This window comes from Balaenoptera musculus, chromosome 13, assembly GCF_009873245.2.
Source record: "Balaenoptera musculus isolate JJ_BM4_2016_0621 chromosome 13, mBalMus1.pri.v3, whole genome shotgun sequence".
NCBI classification, from domain to species: domain Eukaryota; kingdom Metazoa; phylum Chordata; class Mammalia; order Artiodactyla; family Balaenopteridae; genus Balaenoptera; species Balaenoptera musculus.
The window spans coordinates 69,735,246-69,757,294 of record NC_045797.1 but is presented as its reverse complement, the minus strand read 5'-3'; the positions used below and the strand labels follow the sequence as shown (position 1 = coordinate 69,757,294).

The following is a 22,049-nucleotide window of genomic DNA, read 5'->3' as shown; positions in this document are numbered from 1 at the left end:
ATTTTGATGACTTGGCCCAGGGCTCAGCATAGGGCTCAATTAGGAGAGCTAAGATCAGATCCCTGTCTTCAAGGCGCTTGGAGGTTAGTACAGCATACAAACTGGGGCAGTTTCTGAACTGCAAAGTGCCCTAGCTGAGGGGTGGAAGGAGCGTGTACGCAGTACTGCAAGGGAGGGCGAGGGCTCCACAGAGGAGGTGACGGCTGAGCTGGGCCTTGAAGGGTGCACAGAATTAACGGGAGTTCTCAAGGTGGAGATGGCAGAAGAAATATGACGTCTCGAGGCTTGGAGGTATAGAAGACTTGGCATCTTCGGGGAATGGCAGGAAGTTCAGTGTAGTGAGAACCCAGTGGGTGGTGTGGGGAGGGAACAAAGAGGAAAAGTCAGCTGGGCCAAGGGGGGAGCCTTGATAAAGCAAACCTCCGTGCCAATTACCGGGTCAGGCGAATTATGTGGAGATCAGAGCCAGCCTCCAGAGATCACCCATCTCACCCATTGAGTCCCCAAAGCTGGTATTTTGGCAAGAAAACTCAGGGATGGAGAGCAAAGGAAGATCAGGAGGCTGGCCCCAGACTGTCACTTGGTTCCCTGACAGCCCAGGGACCCGTGACTGGGGGTTTGGATGGGGCTGAGAAGTGCGCAGAAGGTTGGACTAGAGGATCTTAGAGGCCCTTCCCACTCTGCCTTCCGTGACTCTATGATGGATGCTGGGAATTATTTCAGGAGTTGAAAAAGGACAGCTTAAGCTAACACTTCCTCCCTTTGAGTAGTGACCTGCAGGCAAGATGGCTCCTTCCCAGACAGCCCGCTCCGGATTCCGGCTGCAGCCCTCTGCGTTAAATGAGGACCATGGTCTCCATCTTGCTTATGGGAAGCGGAGGCCCCGAGGCCCTGTGGTCCACATGAATGACGGGGACTGGGGTCCAGGCCTTCTGGTGTCTCCTGTCTGACTCAATGGGCTGTGACTACTGCAGGTTAGGGGCTGTGTCTTCTTCCCCCCCAGGGTTCCAGGCCTGTCCACAGATATCAGCACATTCAGTGAACAAACGAATGAGGGCAGGACCAGAGGACCAGGTTAAGAGTGGCTGTTGGAGCAGTAAGAACCAAGAGCTACAGATGGAGCTGGCCGGTGTGCGCTGAGCCGAAGGGTAGGTGGCCAGCTGACCCGGGATGGCAGGGAAAAGAGGGGTGGCCGGGGACAAAGCTGGAGCATGCCCAGCCCACATGGGAGCAGGGGTCTCAGGGGTGGTCTGCCCCAGGCCTGGGTTCCTGTGGAACATCTTAGCTGGGGGTCCCTATAGAGCAGAGGCCAGGCCAATTTGCTTGCTCCTGGCACAGGTCGGGAACCCCTCAGGCGTGCCCTCCTCCCCGCTTTATATCTCGCACGGTGCCCTCTCTCCTCACTCCTGGCTGACAGAAGGAAGCTGGGCTGGAGAGATGATGACTCAAAAGCCAGCAGCTGCCCCAAGTAGAAGTGAAACAGTTGTCTCACAAACACATCGGTCATTTAAATGCTCTTTCCTCAAAACTCTTTCATACCTATTTTTTTCACTGAAGCAACCTGATGAAGTGAATGTTATCATTGTACCCATTTTACTGGTGAGTAAACTGAGGGTCAGAGAGGTGAAGTAAGTGGAAGAACCCAGGTAGGACCCAGGGCTTTTGACCCCATATCTACAGATTTCTCTACCACAACCCCATAGGGCTCTTTCCTAAGTGTCCTGTATCACACAGCACAGAAAGTCAAGCTTTATTTCAACCAATTGATCTGGTCTACCTGGGCCACGAGTAACTCACCTGGTGCTCCCTCACCCCACCTGGCATTGAGCTTCACTCAAGGGATTCGGGGAGCTCAGGGCCAGCATCTCCCTGTGACCGTTCACTGGCTTCTCATTTCTCCCTGCAGGGTACTTGCTTGGACACCAGTGGTTGTGTGTGCAGGAGACGCTGTGGAACATTCTAGAGTGAGTCTGTTCCCTCTGAATTGTAGTTAGTGTTGGTCTTTTGGGGCATCTATAGTTGTCAACTGCTGGCAGCAGCAGGTGAATGGCTGGGGCATCTCTGGTTCTTGCAAAGGACTCTTTCTGGAAACCTGCTTGCCATCTGCCTGTTCCTGCTGCCCAACCCCCTCCGCAGGAGCTCTGCCTACGGTCACCTGCTGCAGATGCGGAGCTTGGAAGTGGATTTCTCCACTCAGTCCAGAGGGCACGGGTTGCAAATAGGCTAATTCCTGTGTGGTCCACTGAGGCTAGAGGACTAGCCCCACTGCCCAAAGAAACAGGTGGGCATCCGATAGACAAGGTGCTCAACCCCAGTTCACCAGGAGGGGATAAAGAGGCTTTCAGGGTGGAGCAACCAGGGCTGGGATGAGGTCTTGTGAAGTGGGGCCACTGTGCTTCGGTCCCTCCACTAAGGCCATACAGATCTCTTTACACCTTGGTTTTTCTGCCTGCAAATGGGACTGGTTTGTGCAGCCTGGGACTGTTCTGTCATGGCAGCAACAACACGGCGACCTGTAGCTAAAGACCCAAATACTGTGCTATCTGCCCACCACGGGGACACGTGTCACAGATGAAAGGACACACTTGCTTTTTCTAAAGGCAGCACGAGCTGGCAGGTGGCACGTGGAGATCCAGGGTGCTGCAGAGAAAGCAGTCTGGGCGGGTGTGGGAAGCAACAGGCAGCCGAGCCCCCATTCCTCTCCCTCCTGCTTGCACGCACACCGCGATCCCCTCCACCTCTGCCTGTCCCTACGCACAACAGGCCACAGTGTGGACAACCCAGGGCCTCGTGCCCAGAGCTGGCCCGACTGAGGGGGTGACGTGGGTGCCCCGGCGGCTGCTGGAGAGGTCCTGAGAGGGCTGCCCCATGGTCTCACCTCTCCCTCCTGGCGCAGGTGCAGACGTGTGTCCAGCCTGGGCCCTGATGCTCAGTTTGCCCTTTAATCTGGTGGGTTCTCTCAGCTCCTCCCCTATTCTCCCACCCCGCCCCCACCCTCAGACCCCTCTCTGGGGAGAAAGGGCCATGTCTAGTGAGGAGCACCCTGGCCTTTGGTCAAAGGCTGCCAGACATGCCCCTGGCCCAGGGGGCTGGGCTGTGGGCAGACAGAGGCAGAGGTGTGTGGGTAAAAAGCAGAGGGAAGCCTGGCCTTGTCTTTCCCTGCTCAAAACCTTCAGGGGCTGCCCACTTTCCCCGGGGTGAAGGCAGCCTTGCCTCCTCGGCTCTACCTGTCTCTCCTGCCTCAGCTCGCACCTACCCTGGGATCCAGGCTTATGGAGCATCTCTCTGTTCCCGTGTCCCAGCTCCTCTCCTGATCTTGGGCATCCTGTCCTGTCTGTCTGCTCTGTTCTTACCTCTTCACCTTGCTCCTTTCTGCTGTTCCCTTGGGTTTCAGCTGAGGTGTCACCTCCTCCTGGAAGCCTTCCCTGACCACCCTGCCCCCAGCCTGGGTCAGGGTGCTGCTTCTGTAGCTTGCACCCTACATTCGTCCCCATCCTCATCGTATCACACACCTGTCCCTATTGTCTGCCCACTGGTCCTCCTGTCCCAGTGGATGTGGGCTCATTGAGGGCAGGGCCTGGGCCATGCCCAGCCCCTGGCCTTGGCACAGAGATCATAGTAAATGGTCACCGGGTGTGTGAGAGGGAAGGAGGCTAGGAAGAGAACCAACAGAGAGGGAGGCTGGTGGGGCTCATAGGATCCCTGACCACAGATAGACCTGCGAGAAGCCAACAGTATCCCCATCATGCTGGTTTCTAGGAGCCCCCCGGGTCTTCCAGGCTGTAGACCCCACCCCCACTCTGTGCCCAAGGAAATCAACCTGCAGGAGGGAGAGGGAGAGGAGGAGGGGGCCCAGGGAGACTCCGCAGCGCTGGGTCCCTCAGCCCTGGGTGCCCCTGAGCCCTGGGGTGGGGGTCCTCACTTTTGCCTCCCCAGGACCTCCTGCAGGCAGAGGACTCCACAACCCTCTGGTTGGCACATTGGCAAGTGCAGGGAGAGACACACGTGCAGACATGGAAACGTGGGGGACCCTGATTTTCAAGAAATCACAATGGTTAGTCAGGCCAGGGGCAGATGGCTACCCGTGAGAAGCCTCATCGCACCAACCCTGCTAGAACTTTTCCAATCCATCCTCCCCTCCCTGCCCTATCCCGTCAGCCCAGAGCTGGGGTCCCCATAAGACAGGAGAGTCCCTACCTCGGAAAGTCACTTTGGCGATCCGGTCGCCCCTGCCCCGCAGCTTGGAGACCGTCTTGAGGTGGAGGAGCAGAGCCATGCTGGTGCGGGAGCCTGGGTACCGCCAGGCGGGAGCAGCTGGGGAAGGAGCGAGCTCTGCGGATGGAAGGCGCTCGGCACACATGCCTCCCTCCTCTCCCACACCGCCTCCTCTCCCCTCCGATGCTGCCCACAGAGACCAAGGCAACCAAGCCGAGCCGCTCCTTCCAGCGACTCACAGCCCGGCCAACCCCCACCCCTCCAAGTTGTCAGCCCAGCGTGTGCGTGTCTGTGCGTGTGTGTATCTGTGTGTGTGTGTGCGCGTGTGTGTGTCGTGCGCCCGTGTGCAGCCTAGCAGGGCAGACAGTCTGAATTCATTATTCAGCAGCCGCCTGCTCCCAGATAAAGGACGGCCCAGCTTCAGGTGTCTTCTCGCAGCTCCTGGGGCAGAGCGGCCTGCCCTCCCCCTCCACAGGGCCTGCCAGGCAAGCTCTTCTGCCACCAGGAGTGGGAAGATGGGAGTGGGCATGAGCGCGGTGGGCTGGGTGTGGGGCGGCAGCCCTCCCACAGGGGAGAAGGAACTTTATGATCTGCGTGCACAGGAAGGTGAGCTGTCGCACTGGTGTTTCAGGGTGCCTCCCCCCCAGTCAAGCTGGCCAGCGGGGCTGCTGGTGCCCACCAGGCTCAGGGGGCCTGCATGCTCTGGATGGGTCACACTGTGCTAGGTAGAAATCCCAGCCCAGGGCCCTTCAGCTGGAAAATCAGCACCTACTGGATAACATCAAGGCTGTGCCTGGTGACCGGTGCCTCAGAAATGGGAGCCCTAAGAGGACAAGGGAATGTACTTTCCCACCTGCTCTCATGGAGATTAGGACCCCAAGAGGCCGGGTCCTGACTCCCTGGGATCTGGGAGGATGGAGGTGCTGCTTGGGGGGCGCTCAGGGGCCAGGCTAATCGTGATTGGAGATGCCTGACTGCGAAGGCCTCAGAGGCTTTACAGGGAAAAAAATCCATCTCCTCCCTAGGCCCTCTGGATGTTCTCTCGTGAAGGGGGTGAGTTTCATGAGGCCTCCTAGAGACCTGTGCATCTTTAGGAGAAAGCCCCTGAACTTGCCCTAGGCAAAGCCTGGAACTTTGCTGAACCTCAGTTTCCATATCTATGAAATGGTAGCAATTCCATCCGGCCAGCACACAGCACCCCTTGGCTGAGCCACTGACCCTTCTGAAACCTAAGCCAGATCCCACTTTTTAATTTCCACTCTCCTGACTATTACCCATTTGGGTAACTCTTAGTATAACACTTATTCACTGAATGTGTACTGAACTTCTAGTACCAGGTGCTGGGGACTCAGAGATGAACATGATAAGTACTAGCCCTCAAGCAGAAGAGGCAAACGGACTAGAACACAGACACACAGAACCCAGGACGAAGGGTCCATGGGTGGATCAGCTTGGAATCCATGAATGGGGAGAGGGAGTGGGCACCGGACCTTGTCTGGGGATGGGGGTCTTTAGGACCACCTTCCTGGAGTTGTTCTAAAGAACTAAAGGTTGTTCTTTTACAACTTTTATGAATGTTGTTCTTATCGTAGCCCACATTCTGCATGGAGAATTTAGAAATCTATAGAAGTGGCTGCATTTTGAAGGATGGGTGGAGGGTCTTGCATCCCATTTGCAACCATTCATCCCCTTTCAGCTCCTTTTCCTCCCCGGGCCTCAGTTTTCCTGCTCTTGTACCTCTTGGAAGCCTGTGCCCCCGCCGGTTCCATTGTCATCTGTCCGAGAGAGCCTTCTGAGGATTCTGGAAGCTGAGGTCTTCATCAGCTGCCATTGACAGAGTCAAACTGTGAAGATAACACCTCTCATCTGACAGATGAAGTGAGATTGTGACGGACGAGGCTACACTGCAGAGGTGCTTGCTGACACCAAGACTGCTGTAGGGGGAGCCGGGGAACAGGTGGGGGGCAAGACACAAAGAGCCTGGCGCCTTGGAGGCTGTCTGTCATCACACCCCCGCCACCCCCGTCAATTAAAGACCTTAGGCCCCACCCTGCCCTACATGTGGCCCAGGGCTGTGTGAAGGTCACTGGAGAAATCTGGGTGTGGGCACCGAACACTTACAGGAGGGAGGCACTACGACCAAGAAACTTCACCTGGGCCTGCTGAAGCTTTGCTCTCTGGGGCAAACGCCCAACCCTGGATTCACAGGAGGGACTGAGCTGCAGAACTGGGACAAGTGTAAATCGCTCACTAGACCTTTTCACGATTGGCTTTTGCTCCTTACTGATAAACCTCTCTTGTGGAGTAGTTTGAGAGGCAAGCGGAGGTGAGAAGGAAGTTCCTAGGGAGAGAGGAGAGATTAAGGAGAAAAATGTCCTTCGCTCCCGACGTTCGTACACACACACACACACACACACACACTTAAATTACAGTGTCCTGGGCAAACACGCCAAGCGGGACACACGTCTGAAGCCCCCTCCTGGAGGCCCCGCGGAACGGGGCCCCGGTGGAAAACCTTGGGGAGCAATGGCTCTTGAGGTCCCTGTGGCCACTCGGGCCCTGGGGCTGAGCCGAGCTTGGGCTGCTGCTTTGTGCACCGTTTCCACCTCCGACCCGCCTCGGAGCATCAACCATCTGGCCTGGCGGGGAAGTTGAAAGATGCAAGGAGGCGAAAAGGGAGGCTTGGGTGGGAGCGACGATTTGCAGGGTCACACAGGAGAGCACGTGGAGATGCGGTAACGTCTCGCGGGCGCGCCCCGCCTGGCTGCTCCTAGAAGGGGACTGCGAGCGGGGTGCGGGGCCCCGGAACGCGGCGGCGGCGCAGCCCCCCTGGCGTTGCCAGGCGCACGGTTGCCGGGTAACCCGTGCTGTTGACCGTGTGTCCAGAGCGCCCGGGCTCGCTGCGCGCTCGCCGCCCCCACCATGGCCTCCCGCGGCGCGGGCACCCTACTGACCGAGTTCAACGCCGCCTACGTGGCCCCCGGCCTCATGCCCGGGTAAGACCGCCGCACACCAGGCCCCGCCTGAACCTGGGGATCAGAGCCCCTGCGGGCGGTCTCTCCCCTCCTCCCTCCACAAAACCCTCCACCGGCCTCGAAACTCCGCCCTTTGGGGGCTGAAGGAACCCGGGGCGCCAAGTTTTCACCTGGCGGGGTGGCCTCCCCAGGGGTTTGAGCTCTCAAGGCAGTGGCTGGGCGCGGCGGGGGCTCTCCAGGTCCCCTTCGGTAGGAAGTCGGTACCTAGCGAGCGCGGAGCCCGCCGGGCCGGGATAACCGTGGTTGGGGTCCGGGTCAGGGGGAGGAGGGGGAGACGACGTGTGGGGTGGGTGTTTGGAGACGCCGGGCAGGAACAAGAGGGTGAGGAGTCCCCGAGAAGGGGGCGGGCTCTTCGGCCCCCACCACAGTGGGGGCACGCAGGATTCCCGCAACATGAATTACTTGTTGGTTCAAGGAGCAAAGGCGACCGGGTGCGCACCCGGGAGCGGGGCTCGAAGAATCTGACAAGGCAGGACCGGCAGTAACGTTTAGTGGCGTGCGCTACCCACTGGATCGCCTCATCGGTTCTCCCACTGATCTCCCTTAATCCTCACAGAATGCTGCCTTTGAAAGCTTCCCAGCCCCCAGACCTGCCCTGCCTTTAGCATTTTCGGATGCAGGGCAAAACCTACATTTCCTTTCTCTGGATGTTTTCACACTCCAGACAGCTAAGGTGCAAGTCCGACCGCTCCCTTCCATTCTTTGGTCCTTTTCCTCAAAGTGTCTGAGATTTCCACTCCCAACCTCCTCTTCCAGGGTGTGAGATTGTCTTCTCTGTCCTACTAGTCAACATGGGCATTGAGGATGGGGGCTGGATTCTGAGAAGCCGCCTGCACAGCACCTGCACATCTGTATTGAAAGAATGAATGAAATTAATGTCTTGAGAGTTTTGCAGGCAGGATCTCCATGTGGGTGGAAAAACACATGCTCTCTTCCGCAAACTAAACAGACTGCAAAACAAAGAAAAGGTCTCACTGTATATTTTGTGTGACGTTTGCGTTGTCTTGAAGCAGGCAGAATAAGGCTGACATAGAGGAGCTGTGATATTAAAATAATTTCTGCACACAGAGGTAGTACAGTAAGTAGGGGTAGGTTCCGTAGCTTTAATCCAGCCCCTTTGTGGACAGGGCCTTTCCTGGGCCTTAGAGGGCTCAAAGGCTGCTTCAGTTCCCATCAGACAAAGCTGATTTACCAGGTCACAGTTGTTTCCTGAAGTCAAGCCAGGTGTGTTGGAGAAGATGACTAAGGATTTTCCTATTAATTCTTTCAATCGTTTAGGCATTCCTTTGATAAAGATGTGTTGAGTGCTTGGGATGGGCCAGGTGTTGGGTTAAGACAAACAAGTGGGGGGCTGCCCTGGAGGGGTTCCCAGTCTGGTGTAAATACATAAGGTTGAGCTCAACACCATCTCTGCAGCCTTGGATAGTGGTGTTGACACCACACTCTGGGTGTTTATCATGAAATTTGATTTCATACATTGCTATATTTTTGTCTTAAGCCCACCTCAGTCTCCGTTGGAAACCTAACCCTCCCCCACGGCTCCCCCACTCTGTCCCAGGTTGCGGGGAGGGAAGCTGCATGTTTCAGAAGCAATCCCAGGATACTTCTCTATCCACGCCACTCGTCTGCAGTTCCCTTGAGTGCCCTGTCCTCTGACTGATCTAGAAATTGTGATAACAAGTGAATCATAAATAAGGTTCCAAGCGTGGATGGGCTAGTTTGAGCAGCTGAGCCCTTATGTGTTACTTTCTTGGCTGGATCTTTCTGGGAGGGATGTGCTCTCCCCTAAAGATTCTCATCAACAAGGAATGAATTGAGTTGTCTTATGTGTCTAAATGCTACCTTACTGGCAATTTTGTTAACGTAATGAAAGAATCCAAGATTCCCTGCCACACTTGGGTAATTATTATTTTGTATGTCTTTTCAAAGATGAATCACAGGATTTTAAGTGCAACCAGTCTCTTCTGACATTCAGATCGTCCTCCTTACCAGTTTTATTCATAGAGGCAGAAAATCTTGCAGTGGTGAGGACCTCGGAAACTAGGTAGTCCAGCCCCACCACCACCTTCCGTTCCAGACATGGTCACTGAGGTCTGGGGGATGGGGACTTGCCTGAGCCTCAGGCTGGTGACGGAAGAGCTGGGCTGGAACCAGGTCCCTGATGCCCTGTAGTAGCACTGTGAACCCCCATGTATAAGCACCTATTATATGCCAGGCACTGAGCTGGGCTTTTTACAAACTTAAAAAAAAAAAAATCTTCACAACAACCCAGGTGTCAACCCACATGCAAAACTGCCCAAGGTCTTTCATCAGGTTGCCCAGCCAGGTCTCTGTGACTTCAACACCCTGCTCTCTCCAACTGCTAGCAATCATCATCAGTTAGATCTCTACAGTGTTCAAGGCCTGATTCTGGGTACTGAGGGGAACAAGATGCTGGTCCTCAGACAAGGACGCTCCACCTCCTCCCTTGCTGCTCTGGGCAGTGCAGCCCTCAGACATTTTGCCACTTTCTGGCCCGTGTGCCCTCCCTGCAGTGAGCAGGGAGCTCTCGGGTCAGAGATCCTGGGGTTGTAAGGCTTTTAGAGGGATGAGACTGGCTCAGTGACACTCTGTGCTTCCTGCCCGCAGGTCAGATCTAGGTGGTACCCATTCCTTTGCTCTCTGCCTCCCACCACACCTCAACGGGCTCCCAGTCCGAGCACTTGACCTGCCCATGCATCCTGGGGTACAAAACAAAGGCCGTCTGCCCAGGAGGATGTAGGAGGCCCAAGTGCCCCCATAGCTACCTGATGCCACTCACACAGCCCTGAGGAACTGGGGAGCCTTTCCTAAGAATGGGGGATGAGGGGCTCCGGCACCTGGGCTTTGTAACAGGGGACCATCATTCTCTGCAGAAGAATCATAAGCCCATAGAGCTGTGCCCCCATTTGTCAGTTCAATTCAGCAAATACTTGCAGAGCATCTACTGGGTGCCAGGGATGCAAGTATGAGTAGAACCAGCCCTCTCTCCCCGTGGAGTGACAGTTCAGAAGGGAAGAATATACTAGGGCCCAGGTAATTACAACACAGCAGAATGTGAACTGAGACATAAGAGAGGCACAAAGATCAAAGACAGTTCAAATGGCAGGGACAGGCAATGGTCTATGGTGGGTCGGAAGAGGCTCGATGGGAAAGGGGGGTGTATGAAATGTACCTTGAAGGAGTGGAGAAGATCACAATTTGGGGAGAGGAGGAAGCATCTTCTGGACGGAGGGGATGGCATGGGGAAAGGCATGGGGTGGGAGTTACCAGCAGAATATGCTTTGAAAGGCAACAAATGGCCTTTTTGCCTGGAGTGGCAAAGCTGGTGTTACCGAACCAAACTTGGGTCTGCTTGCCTGAGCACAGTAAACCAATCCATTGACCTGGGTTGCTGTGAAGGAAAGTGCTGCGTTTTATTGCAGGGCACCAAGAAAGGAGTCCAAGTAGCTAGTGCTCAAAAGCCCCCAACTCCCCAAAGGCTTCAGGCAAATGTTTTTAAAGATAGGGTGAGGGAAGGGGTTTGTGGGGTGTGTGATCAGCACGCCGTGACATTCTTCTGATTGGTTGGTGGTGAGGTAATCAGGAGTTACCATCATCAACCTTCTGGTTCCAGCCAGTCTGGGGTCTCTGTCCTTGTGGGCAGCAGGCAAATTAACTTCTTCCGCCTGTTGGGGTGGGGTCAGTATCTGCAAAATGGCTCAAAGGGACATGGCTCAGAATATTATCTACAGTCTTGCGGAGGAACTAGAGGTCCTTGACTTTGTTTAATGGCTGAACTATTACTATTTCATCTTGCTTGACTGTTTTCCTGTCTTTCTGCATTTTCTCACGTCTCTGATTAAATTTATTCTTTGGAACTCTGGGAAGGCCTGGGAGGCTGAAGTTCTTCTACAGACGAGAGGCAGGCGGAAGACACGGTTGGGGATTCTGTCCTTGGAAGGCCCCGTAGGGTCCTGCTCAGTTACACTGGGACACGGAAGTGGGTGATAAGACTGGAAAGACCTCTCATGGGGGCGCATGTCAAGCAGGGCCTTGAGCACCTGGCCCAGTTTGTTCTTAATTTCCCAGGTGCTGGGGAGCCCTTGAAGGTTGTTGCCCAAGGGAGGGACCTGATCAGAACCGTACTCAGCGGGAAGTGTGTGGAGATGAGGGTGCTCTTGGAATGAGAACAGGCTGCACAGTAACAAGTTAATTAGTTAATAAGCTGCTCATGGGATCCCTGATGGCGAACGGTAATTACTCTGAATGTTAGCTGGGGGACCAAGCAGTGCTATTAAGAGGCGGGGAGGGATGGCTCCCTGTGTGCCCAGTAACCTCAGGGGACTGTGACGGCGGACCCGGCTGAGCACCTTCTCCAAGCCTGTGTGGTGCGCAGGTGGGTGAGGGGCAGGGATGGATGAAGGGGTCGAGGAGGAGGAGGTGTGAGGGTCCGTAGGGCCCATTCGATGCCCCATCGTGAAACATGCCGTTCCCCTCTGTCCTCTCCACCATGGCGTGCCACACGCCCAACAAAAACGGGGCTCTACCATGGAACCGCACTGTCACGCTCACAGCTCGCAAATGCAAGTGCGTGCAGGGACATAGACCTACTAGTCAAGGTGTGCCCGCTGAGGGCTAAATAAATATGACCATGTGCATGGGCATGTGTGCGCGCACACACACACACACACACACGCGCGTGCGCGTGTGCACGGGCCCCGCCCTCAGCAAGAGGGGCTGAATGGAATCCAGAACCCACGCAGAGCCTTAGGAGGATTGCGGAGGAGAGGGCTTCTCTTCTATTGGGATGCAAATATCTTGGCATTCAGAGAAGGTGGGAAAGCAGGCAGCAGAGGAGGAGTGTGGCGGGGAGCCTGGGGGTGGCAAAGACAAGAATCACGATGACATGTCACTTTTCTATAGCTCCTTTCTTTGAGGTGTGCAGACGCCCCTGTGGGTGGGGCGCTCTGGGCCCGCGTGCTCGTCAGACAGGAGCCCAGCGTTCCAGGAAATGGTGCCCCCGGCTTCTGGACTTGAGCCTCCTTCAGTGAACATTACTGAGCACTTGTCATGTGTCAGGGGCTGTGTAGGTTTTGAGGATAAAAGAGAACACTCATTAGCAGAGGAGCTGAGCTAATGTGGATCTTGGTGTCGATGAAGGATCATAATCCTGCTGTGAGGCAGAGATGCTGGGCAGAGGGTGGGTGGCCAGGAAAGGCGACAGGGAGCCTGGCTCTGTGAGTGAGGGCAAGATGCCCCAGGAGGCAGGAGGAGATGCAGGCGGAGGAAACGTGTGTGAAGGCTTGGAGAGCACGTGGGGCCCCAGGGATGTGAGTAACACTTCTGGGGCATCAGGTGTCCATGGGGAAGTGAAAAGAGAGGTGAGCCATGGTGATCAGATGATGAAAGGTCACTCTGGCATCAGTGTGGACGACAGGCTGCAGGGGTGACACTTGGTCTAGGGGACTAGCTAGGAGATCTGAGGCTGTCCAGGTGAGCAAGAGGAGGGCTTGTAGCCATGGGATGGAGGAGGGCAGTGGGAAAGTCACTAAGGAGGGAGCAAAAGCAGGACTTAGGGAGAGGTTGGATGTGACAGTTGGCAGGGTGATGCCCGGTTTCTGGTGGATTCTGGTGGATTCTGGTAGGTGAGGTGGTGTTAGCCAGGACAGGGATGTCCAGGAGGAGCAGCCGGCTGTCTTCAGTTGTGCTGAGTCTGGGGGCCCTGGGCAAGTCCTCGTGGACAGCCGGGTGTGGGGGATCTGTAGCCGGGAGAAGGGTCAGAGCTGGAGACACCGATCTGGGTGTCCTCGGTGTTGGAAGTCTAACGTGGACGAGCTCTCCCAGAGGGAGTGGGTCCCTGAAGAGAGAAGAGGACCCTGGGGCAACACCAGCACCTAGAAGATGAGCAGGGGAAGAGAGCCAGACTCCAGTCCGTCCTCCTCCACGCTGAGGTTTTCCTCAAAGCCTCCCCCGATGGAGACCCCTTCATGGAGCTCCACCAGTACTCTCCCCACCCGACCTTCATGGGAATGGGCCTTCCCTCCTCGTGTTTAATAGCATTAGAGCCTTGACTGCTGGCACCATTCCTGCACACACACATCAGGACTCAATAAATACTGAATGAGGGGGAGGCGGGAGGAAGGAGGGCTGAGCGATGCAGGCTTTTGTATTCTCGACACCTAGCATCGCACCGGCACACAGTGGGTTCCCAATAAAGTAACTCTTAATGCCATCTGACTCTCTTAAAAAGTATTACCTGTGCAGGTAAAGAAGAACGCAGCAAATCACCCCAAATCCAAACACCTGGAATTAACCTAAAAATCATTTTAGATTTCTTTTTATGTGTATATTCAGATAAAAGACTAAATGGATGGGTGGATGGATCAATGGACAGAAAGATAAGAGAGCAATTTTATAAAAATATGATCTTACCATACTTACTATTTTAAAATGAAAAGCATGAAATTTAATGTTACTCAAACTTAACTGAAGAGAAAGATACTGAAGTAAAATGGAAGAACAGATTTTAGATAAATGCTAATTCATCATAAGAGATCTCCATTTCTAAAAGTTCCCTCTGACGGAGAGAGGGAGAGAGAATAAGCACCGTTAAGGGGTTAATTACATTGTGTTATTTTCACCAACGTGTTTCAATTTTAGATGCCACTGATTGACTATGCTTTAGAAATTCTAAGTGCACGCCCGTCTCCCCTCCACCCACCCCCCAACTTTTGTTGCTTAAATTATTTTTTCCTTTGACAGGTTTTATAACATTTACATTCTTTTCTGCAGCCAGCCTTCACCTAGTAGCTATTCTTGGTTCTCTGCACTTAAATAGATGTGAAGTAACCACCAGTCATTCTTACAGAGGTTCTACATTCCTGAGTATTTTTTTCTTTTGAATCATCTCTTAGTTGGCAGGATTCATCATTGAACACTGCTTTCAAGAAGAGCTTTGGGTGCTTTATTTCCTGAGTTCTTTCATACAGCTGCCTTTATACCTGGATGACTGGCCAGTTCGATATTCTTGGGTCCTGCTCTTTTTCTGTGCAGAGTGCTGTAGACGGTTGTTTCTTTAGTTTTCATTCTGTTGCTTCATTTTCTCTGTGTTGGAGTTTGGCAACACCTGGTGACCGGCAACCTCTTTCATCCCCTGCGTTCTGAACCACTTGAGAAAGAAGATAAAAGAGGGAAAGCTTGCGTTGGAGAATGGGGGCTGGACTCTGAACCCGGATGAGATGGCCAGGCTGGGCTGGGGCAGGCTTTCCTCCTGAAGGGGCAGAGTGGGTCCCCAAAACAGGGCGTGGAGGAGCAGGGTGGGCTTCCTTGCTTCCAAGCAAAAGAGGCAGGGAGAGTGGGCTTCACCCCCACAGGTAGATGTTCCTCCATCTTCTAATGTGGAAGAACAAGTGAGGGCTGGAGGACGGCTGGTGGACAGTTCCCTCCACACGGAACGACTCATAGCGATGAAGGAGGAAGCAACCTCCCAACTGCTTGTCTTGACTTCTTGATGATGGCACTGCTATTTTTATGACGTTTCCATACACAGCACAAAGAACTTTCAGGGACTCTGCCTCTTTATCTTAGGTGATGCTTCTTCCAAATGAGTTTCTTCATCAGTGTGAATGTTGCAGAGAGGGAGTGTGGGCCAAGGATGTTGGATCTGGTGACTGGATGATCTTATATGACCGTCATGAAAAAGCACAAGCACACATTCAAGTGATGGGTCAGAAGGAAAGCATAGGAATAGAAGAAATGAAAGCAGAGAGTAGTATAGAGGATTCCTTGGAGAAATTTGGAAATAAAGGAAGAGAAAGGGTTGTAGAAAGCAGCAAGGCCAAGTGTGGAATTTTGCAATCTAGGAAAAGCTTTGAATGTTTGTGGGCAGAGGAGAAGACACTAGGGGAGCAGGAGAGATCCCAGATGGGTGGGAGGGGGGACAGAGGCTGAGAGACAGGGACAGACGGATGGGGGAGTGAGGCCTTGGTGAGGCAGGAGAGGGTGCTGCAGCCCAGGAGGGGGAAGGCCATGGCAAAGAAGAGGACTCCGTCCTGAAAGTGGCCAAGGTGACCCCACAGGCTCACAGGCACTCACCAACCCCACCATCTTTCGAGGACAGGAGACGTGGCCGCCAGCAAGGAACTCAGGAGGGGCCAACAGGAAGGGGCACTGAGGCAGGAGGGAGAGGGTTAGGACCACCAGGGTCACGGCACCCAGGGCAGAAAGAAGCCAAGGGATGAGAGAGGTGAGGCTGGAGAAAGGCCTGAGTCCAGTGGAGGGTCTCTCCCCTCTGCTGCCCACTCCGCAGCCCCGTCGCTCACTGCTCTGGCCCCGGGCCAGCCTCAAATGCTGCAGGATCGCAGGAAGGTAGAGCTGCGGAGGGAGGGTAGGACCAGGAACCGGGGAAGGACTCCTTCTATTCTGCCTACAGTGGAAAGCCATTGGAAGGTGCATCAGTAATCACGGTGCTTAACTTTCTCGCCTTTCATCCAAAGATGAAATCATGCATTTCTTTCTAACTCTAGGCCAACACGCATTCTACCTGTGAGGAGCCTGAGGCCCAGGGCAGCCCTCAGAGGTAATACTGAAGCACGTCTTCAAGGGCCTCACCGTGCTTTGGCCTCTGGTGCAGGACGAGTGGCCTGGCCGGCTCCCTGCACTTTCCGGGGCTTCCCTGGGAATGTTTTCATGTCGGGGAGGGAGCTCAACCGGGAGGAAGTCAGACGTCAAGCCTTGCAGTGGGGTGGTCTCAGGAGATGCATTGGAGGGCCCTGGAGCATGGCCACCGGCTTCCAGTGTCTGTGTCTGTAGGTCCCACCGTAACGTCACTGGTACTGTTGGCACACCAGCTACTCACCTTGTCATTTGTTTAATAGACATTTCCTCCCCACAGACCATGTGCCTGACCCGGTTCGGAGAACTGGGGATCAGACATGAGTAAGATGTGATCAAACTCTGCCCTTGAGAAGCTCCCAGTCTAGCAGGGAGACAAGATGTACGCGGACAGTAGCAGGACAGGGTGAGATGCAGCTGGTGGAAGGGGTTTAGGGCACAGAGAGAACAGAGAGTGGGACCCACCTAGACCTAGAAGAGGTGGCAAGGAAAGGCTTCTTCAAAGAAGTGACATTTAGGCAAGTCTTAAAGGACCTTTTGTACTGGGAGGGCAAGGGGCAGGGGGTGGGGTGGTGGTGGACAGGTTTGTCATTCCTGATGGCAGAAGGCACAGGGCAAGACCCCAGTGGGGAGAGTGAGGGGAAAGGTGGGATGGGGGGCAGGAAGGGCAATTACACACAGGAACTGCAATGGCTGTTTGCAACCGGGCTGTAGGGTAACTGATGAGGCAGAGACAGAGACAAGGGTCAGGTGACTGACAGCCTTGCCTGCCACGCTAAGGAGCTGACTTCAGAAAGTTCAGTCTGGTTGAAGTGTGGAAAATGGGCTGGAGGTGCGAGTGCAGACAGGAGAACAGGGAGGAGGCTGCAGCCGCGGTCCAGGTGAAAGGCGACGGAGCTTGAGCTCAGGTGGCGGGCATGCAGCTGCAGGGCTTGGTGGCTGATGGGATGTGAGGGATGAAGCTGGGGGAGGTGGATGCCCGCTCTGCCTTGGACATCGCGGAGTGCTCTTCACGGAGGTGGGACTAGACTGTTGCGGAAGGTGGAGGTGGGAGGTGAGGCCTGGGGGACATCCCAGGGAGATGCGTAGTGTGCAGCTGTACACAGGAGTCTGAAGCTTGGAGGGAACTTCTGAGCTGGAGCTGGAGACCAGGGGTCCTGCACACACAGGTGAAGGTTAAGGCCACGGCATGGAGGCCATCACCAGGAAGACTGGGTGGGCCCTGGACAGACCCCAGGGGAAGTGGGCAGAGAGGGAACATGATGAGAAGGAGACTGAGAAAAGACTGAGAAAGAGGTGTTGGTGAAAACCAACAGCGAACAAGAGAGCAGCGTAATAGAAACCATGAGTGATATTTCAAGAAGACAGCGGTCCACAGTGTCCAGCGCTGCAGGAGGACCACTGGTGACCTCGGCAAGAGTGACCTCAGTGGCAACATGGGGGCAGGGCCAGGTTTCAGAGGGGGGAGCCCAGGGAGGCTGTGCTGACTGGGGAGCTTTGATCTCTTATTTGCCCGAAGTCTGATTCCCATGCTCACTGATGTCACCGACTCGCCCCTCCTCTCCCCTCCCTTTCCCCAAACAAGTCTTGGTTCTCTCTGTGTGAGTCTCACTTAACCAGGGGCCTTGAGCCGTGTCTGCTGTGCTCTCTGTGTCCCCAAGCATCTCTGCTCGCCCTGCCCTTGTCCCTCCCACTAGCCCCCTTGGTCGCAGAGGGTGATGGAGCTCTGTATAAGGCTCTCAGAGCTCCAGAACCTGGGCGAGCTCTCCAGGCCGGCTGGGTGGCACCCAGTGAGGCTGTGGTGCCGGAAGCGAGGCTACACCAGAGTTGACACTCATCACATGCCCCCTGCCCCTTCACGGGATAACCGCAGAACGCCACAGCTGCAGGAGGCCTCCGCCTCTTCAGGCCAACCCCTCCTTCAATGGAGGGCCATCGAGGGAGAGTGATTTGCCTGCAGCCTCGCTGAGGGCGTCAGGACTGGAGCCCAGGTGTCCTGGCCCCTGTGTGAGCCTCTGGTCTGGAGAGATGACCTCTGTGGGGAGGCAGAGGCCCAGAGCCTCTTTCACTTGTCCTTCCCCAGGGGCTCGAGCTGGGCCGTGTACCTTAGGAAGCCTCTCAAGGCCCGGAGGTGACCAGCGGGGCCGCTGACCTCGCCCGCAATCTTGCAGGGCCTCTCTCGGAACTGGCCTGCAGCCATCACCCATCTCTCCCCCCTCCCCTGGCTCTCTCAGGTACCAAGGCCATGTTCCTGGCGTGGCCTTCTCCTTCGGCTCCCCTTACGGACCACCACGCTCAAGTACCTCCAGGAGCAGCGGCAACGCAGAGAAGAGCCACACTGCCTTCCGCAAAGGCGGCCACTTCCCGGCCAGCTTGTTCCCAAACCCCAACCAGGTGCTGAGTGACCGCTCTGCACCCGGGACCGCTGGCGCACGCCCCCAGCCTGCACCCGCTTCAACCTGGACAAGTCAGTAGCCCGCCGCTCGGCCTCGTCTCTCCGCGGCTTCTACCAGGTGGGGCGCCCCGGGCTTGGGCTACTGCCACCCCTCCTGCACTCACCCCGGACGTCCCCTCTCCCACACGTGGTGAGTGAGTGTACCGCTTGGGGACAGGGTGAGACTCTCAGCCTCCAGAGCCGCCTCTGTTTTGCTTCCTCATAGCCCCTGAGCCAGCAGGGAACGCTGGTGAGTTTGGCTGGGGGAGTGGGGAGGGGTCTCAGCGCTTTGCTTCCCTGACCTCCCCCTGCTCTGGGGGCTCCAGAGTGTTTCTCCCCACTGGCCGGGAGAAGCTGGGAGCCTTTGGGGATGTTCCCGCCCTCACCTCTGCCCAGCAGCCTCTCCACACTGGATGCTTGTTACCTCTTTCTGAGCAAAAAGCCCTAAAGATTCACCCCAGGATGAATCACACGCTCTGAGGGCCGCTGAGCCCCACCCCGGTTCCCAGCCCCAAGTCTACTCTCGATTGTACACCTGGATCCGGAGTGCCCACCTGACACCACCTCCCTGCTCCACAGGCCCATTGAGGATGCGCTCGAGTCAGCCTCAGCCCAGAGCAGACCCCAACGCCTCAGGGGAACAGAGGCGGATGGAGGGGGGGGGCCTGCCCACACCCCCCCTTGTCCTTATCCTGCTCCTCGGGCTCAGAAGCTCCTCTGGATCCGTTTCAGACGCATCCCAGCCAGCCACAGGCTCACGGGCGCTCACCCCGCTCAGGGGAGGCCAGGGCTCCCTCTCCGCTGTGGTCCCCCTCAGCTCCCTGGCAAGCATCCCTTCCAGCCTATTTCAAGGGCACAGATGCCTCCAGGCCCCAGGGTGGAAGACTGCATGAGAAGGCAGCTTCCCGGGAGAGATGACCGGGTCCACGCGGTGGGACTCCGAGGAGCTGTGGAACCGGGTTGTGCACCTGGGACGTTCTTTACCTCCACCTTGGCTCACAGAGCACAACCTGCCCGGGAGGGAGGGAAAGGGACACACACACACACACACACACACACACACGCACACAGCTTACCTGTGCTACCTACTGAGCTGGGCTTCACATCCCCTACCTCTGCTGGTCCCCTGCCTTGTTTACTTGCCCTAGCAAAGCTGGCGTGGCGACAGGAGCTGAGGCTCAGGAGGACACCTAGCTGGGGACTCTTCTCTGAGGGCATTCGGGGAGACGGCCCCCACCCCCCTGCCCAGGTACAGCCAGGCAGGGGCTGCAGGGGCCCGAGGTCACTCCTGCACACTTACGACCTGTCCTCTCTTCCTTGGTTGAGCTGTAGATGACGCAGCAGCATCGGGAGTACTATCAAGACAAGACGGGCATGGCGCCCCGGGTCCCCTACTTCGTGCTGCCTGTGAGGGAGTGGGAACGGTACCCCACCCCCACCGACCTGTGAGTGCCTGCCCTCCCCTCCTCCATACATTCAACACACCGCCAGAGGGCACCTGCTCTTGCCAGGCATGCAGGCCCCCAGACTGAGAAATGAGTTAAGACTTTACCCCACAATGCACAGGGTGACAGTTTACAGAGCCAGGGGGTCAGGGTTCAGCAGCCTCAGGAGGGATGCCAGGAACCTGAATGGGCGGAATCAGGAAGAGCATTTTCAGATGCCCTGGGAGTTTGGGAGCAAACCCCATAATCCTTGCTGGCCTGAGTCTGCAGGCTTCTCCCCCTGCAATGGCAGCTTTGCAGCTACACTCGTCCAAACGCCAGCACAGCCCCTCGGTGCAGCAAGGAACTTCTGCCCTCTGGTGGTCCCAGAGGGTACTACACAAAGCAGGGCTGTCTCCCCAGCCCCAGCCCAGACTCCGAAAATGTTCTTTTAGGGACGTGAACATATTTTTCAAAGTCCAACTGTCCCTCTGACAAATGTGAAAGTTCCTCCCTGTCCGCCGTTTGCTGCTTTTATCCGAGAGAGCTTCTTCTCCCGGGGAAGGCCCGCTCTGCCCTGTGAGGTAATCGGGGCAATGTGGTTTCCTCACTCTCCATCCTGACAACCCAGGCAGGGAGATCAGAAGTCTATGCTGTGAGGTGTCCTGTGGAGTAGGGGCACCGGGAGGTCAGTGGGCAGATCTTGGTTTCAACTCATGCTGACCCATTGCTTGCCTCAAGAGCCCTGAGCCTTGCCATTGTTGTTATGATAAAGCAGCAACCCTTTCCATAGAGTTTTAATGATTTTTAAAATTAATTAATTAACTTAATTGGAGTATAGTTGCTTTTTTTTTTTTAGTTAATTAATTAATTTTGGCTGTGTTGGGTCTTCGTTTCTGTGCGAGGGCTTCTCCAGTTGCGGCAAGTGGGGGCCACTCTTCATCGCGGTGCGCGGGCCTCTCAACTGTCGCGGCCTCTCTTGTTGCGGAGCACAGGCTCCGACGCGCAGGCTCAGTAGTTGTGGTTCACGGACCTAGTTGCTCCGCGGCAGTGGATCTTCCAGACCAGGGCTCGAACCCGTGTCCCCTGCATTGCAGGCAGATTCTCACCACTGCGCCACCAGGGAAGCCCAAGTTTAATGATTTTTAAAGATACAATTTAACATCCTCTATAGGTTTTTTCTGTGCAGGACAGATGGGCCCATTTTCTAAATACGGAAACTGAGACTCCACAATGGCCTCGGGAACTTGTGCCATGGCGAGTCTGGTTGAAGGCAGAACTGGAGAGAACCCAGATCTCCCAACGCCAACTCTAGGATTCTAGGTTGGCCCATCTCCACCCTTGGAGTGGCTCTGAGTCAGTCGATCCCTGGAGACAGTGCAGGGGCCTCGTCTGGGACAAGTCCTCCCCTTGAGACCTCTCCAGGCAGATCTGCATCTCCTGCGGTTGTGGGACCCCAGGACGCCCAGCTCTGTTCCTTCTCCAAACTGTCTGGCAGCCCGTGCTGCTGCTGACAGCTTCACATCTAACACAGAGGACCAACTAGGTGGTTGGGAGTAAGAGGGTCAGTGTCTGCACTCAGCCTTTGCCCTGATCGTCTCTGTGGCCCGGGGAAAGTCCCTGTCCTTCCCTGAGGTCCACTGCCATCATTGTCACCATCACCATCACCATCACCATTATCACCATCACCATCACCATTATCACCATCACCATCAACATCACCATTATCACCATCACCATCAACATCACCAATCACCACCACCATCACCATCATCATCAGTAGCAGCAGCACATTTCTTATAACACTTGTTGAGTGTTTGCTTCTTGTTCAGCATTATGTTAAGTGCTTTGTACGCATTACTTCATCTACTCCTCAAAACAGAGCTAGGAGGGAGGTACCGACATTAGTCCATTTTTACATGTGTACACTTCTAGCAGGAACTGGGCCAGAATCCATCCCAGCTTCTTGACACCTATGTCCTTGCTCCTAACCACTGTACCGCTGTGCAAACACAAGTCATTCTGACCTCGAGTGCAGGGTGACTTACCAGGTGTCGAGCTGACCAGCAGCCAGCAGGGTCGTCAGCAGCACGGGCTGGGAAATGGGCCTTTTTCACCCTCCCTATCTGGTTCACTGCATAACACTAGCTCCATCCTCACCCCCAGGCCTCCTCTGGGCCCGAAGAAGACGTGGCGCCTTTTAAGAGTATCCCCTGAGAACCTGAGGACCTACCAGACATTCCCATCAGGGAAGAGGGTCTCCGCACAGGAGCGGCAGATGCGGGACTGCTACTTTGAGTTCAGAGCCTGATGCCTGAGAGCTGCGGC

At 55.5% G+C, this 22,049-nt stretch overlaps 2 protein-coding genes across 4 annotated transcripts in view; one reads left to right on the top strand and one right to left on the bottom strand.

Moving 5' to 3' along the window:
• The window catches only part of OTOF (otoferlin), an 89,036-nt gene extending 84,760 nt beyond the window's left edge, over positions 1–4,276 (bottom strand). For all 3 annotated transcript variants that reach the window (XM_036874087.1, XM_036874088.1, XM_036874089.1), the window contains exon 1: positions 4,198–4,276. In XM_036874087.1, coding sequence (XP_036729982.1) covers positions 4,198–4,276 — 79 coding nt within the window. The remainder of the gene's footprint in view (positions 1–4,197) is intronic.
• Positions 4,277–7,137: 2,861 nt separating this feature from the next.
• FAM166C (family with sequence similarity 166 member C) lies at positions 7,138–22,032 on the top strand. Its single transcript, XM_036874032.1, is given in 5 exon segments — positions 7,138–7,211; positions 18,098–18,273; positions 18,276–18,376; positions 19,630–19,742; positions 21,888–22,032. Coding segments are annotated over 5 exon segments (609 nt in total).
• The last annotated feature ends 17 nt before the right edge of the window (positions 22,033–22,049 follow it).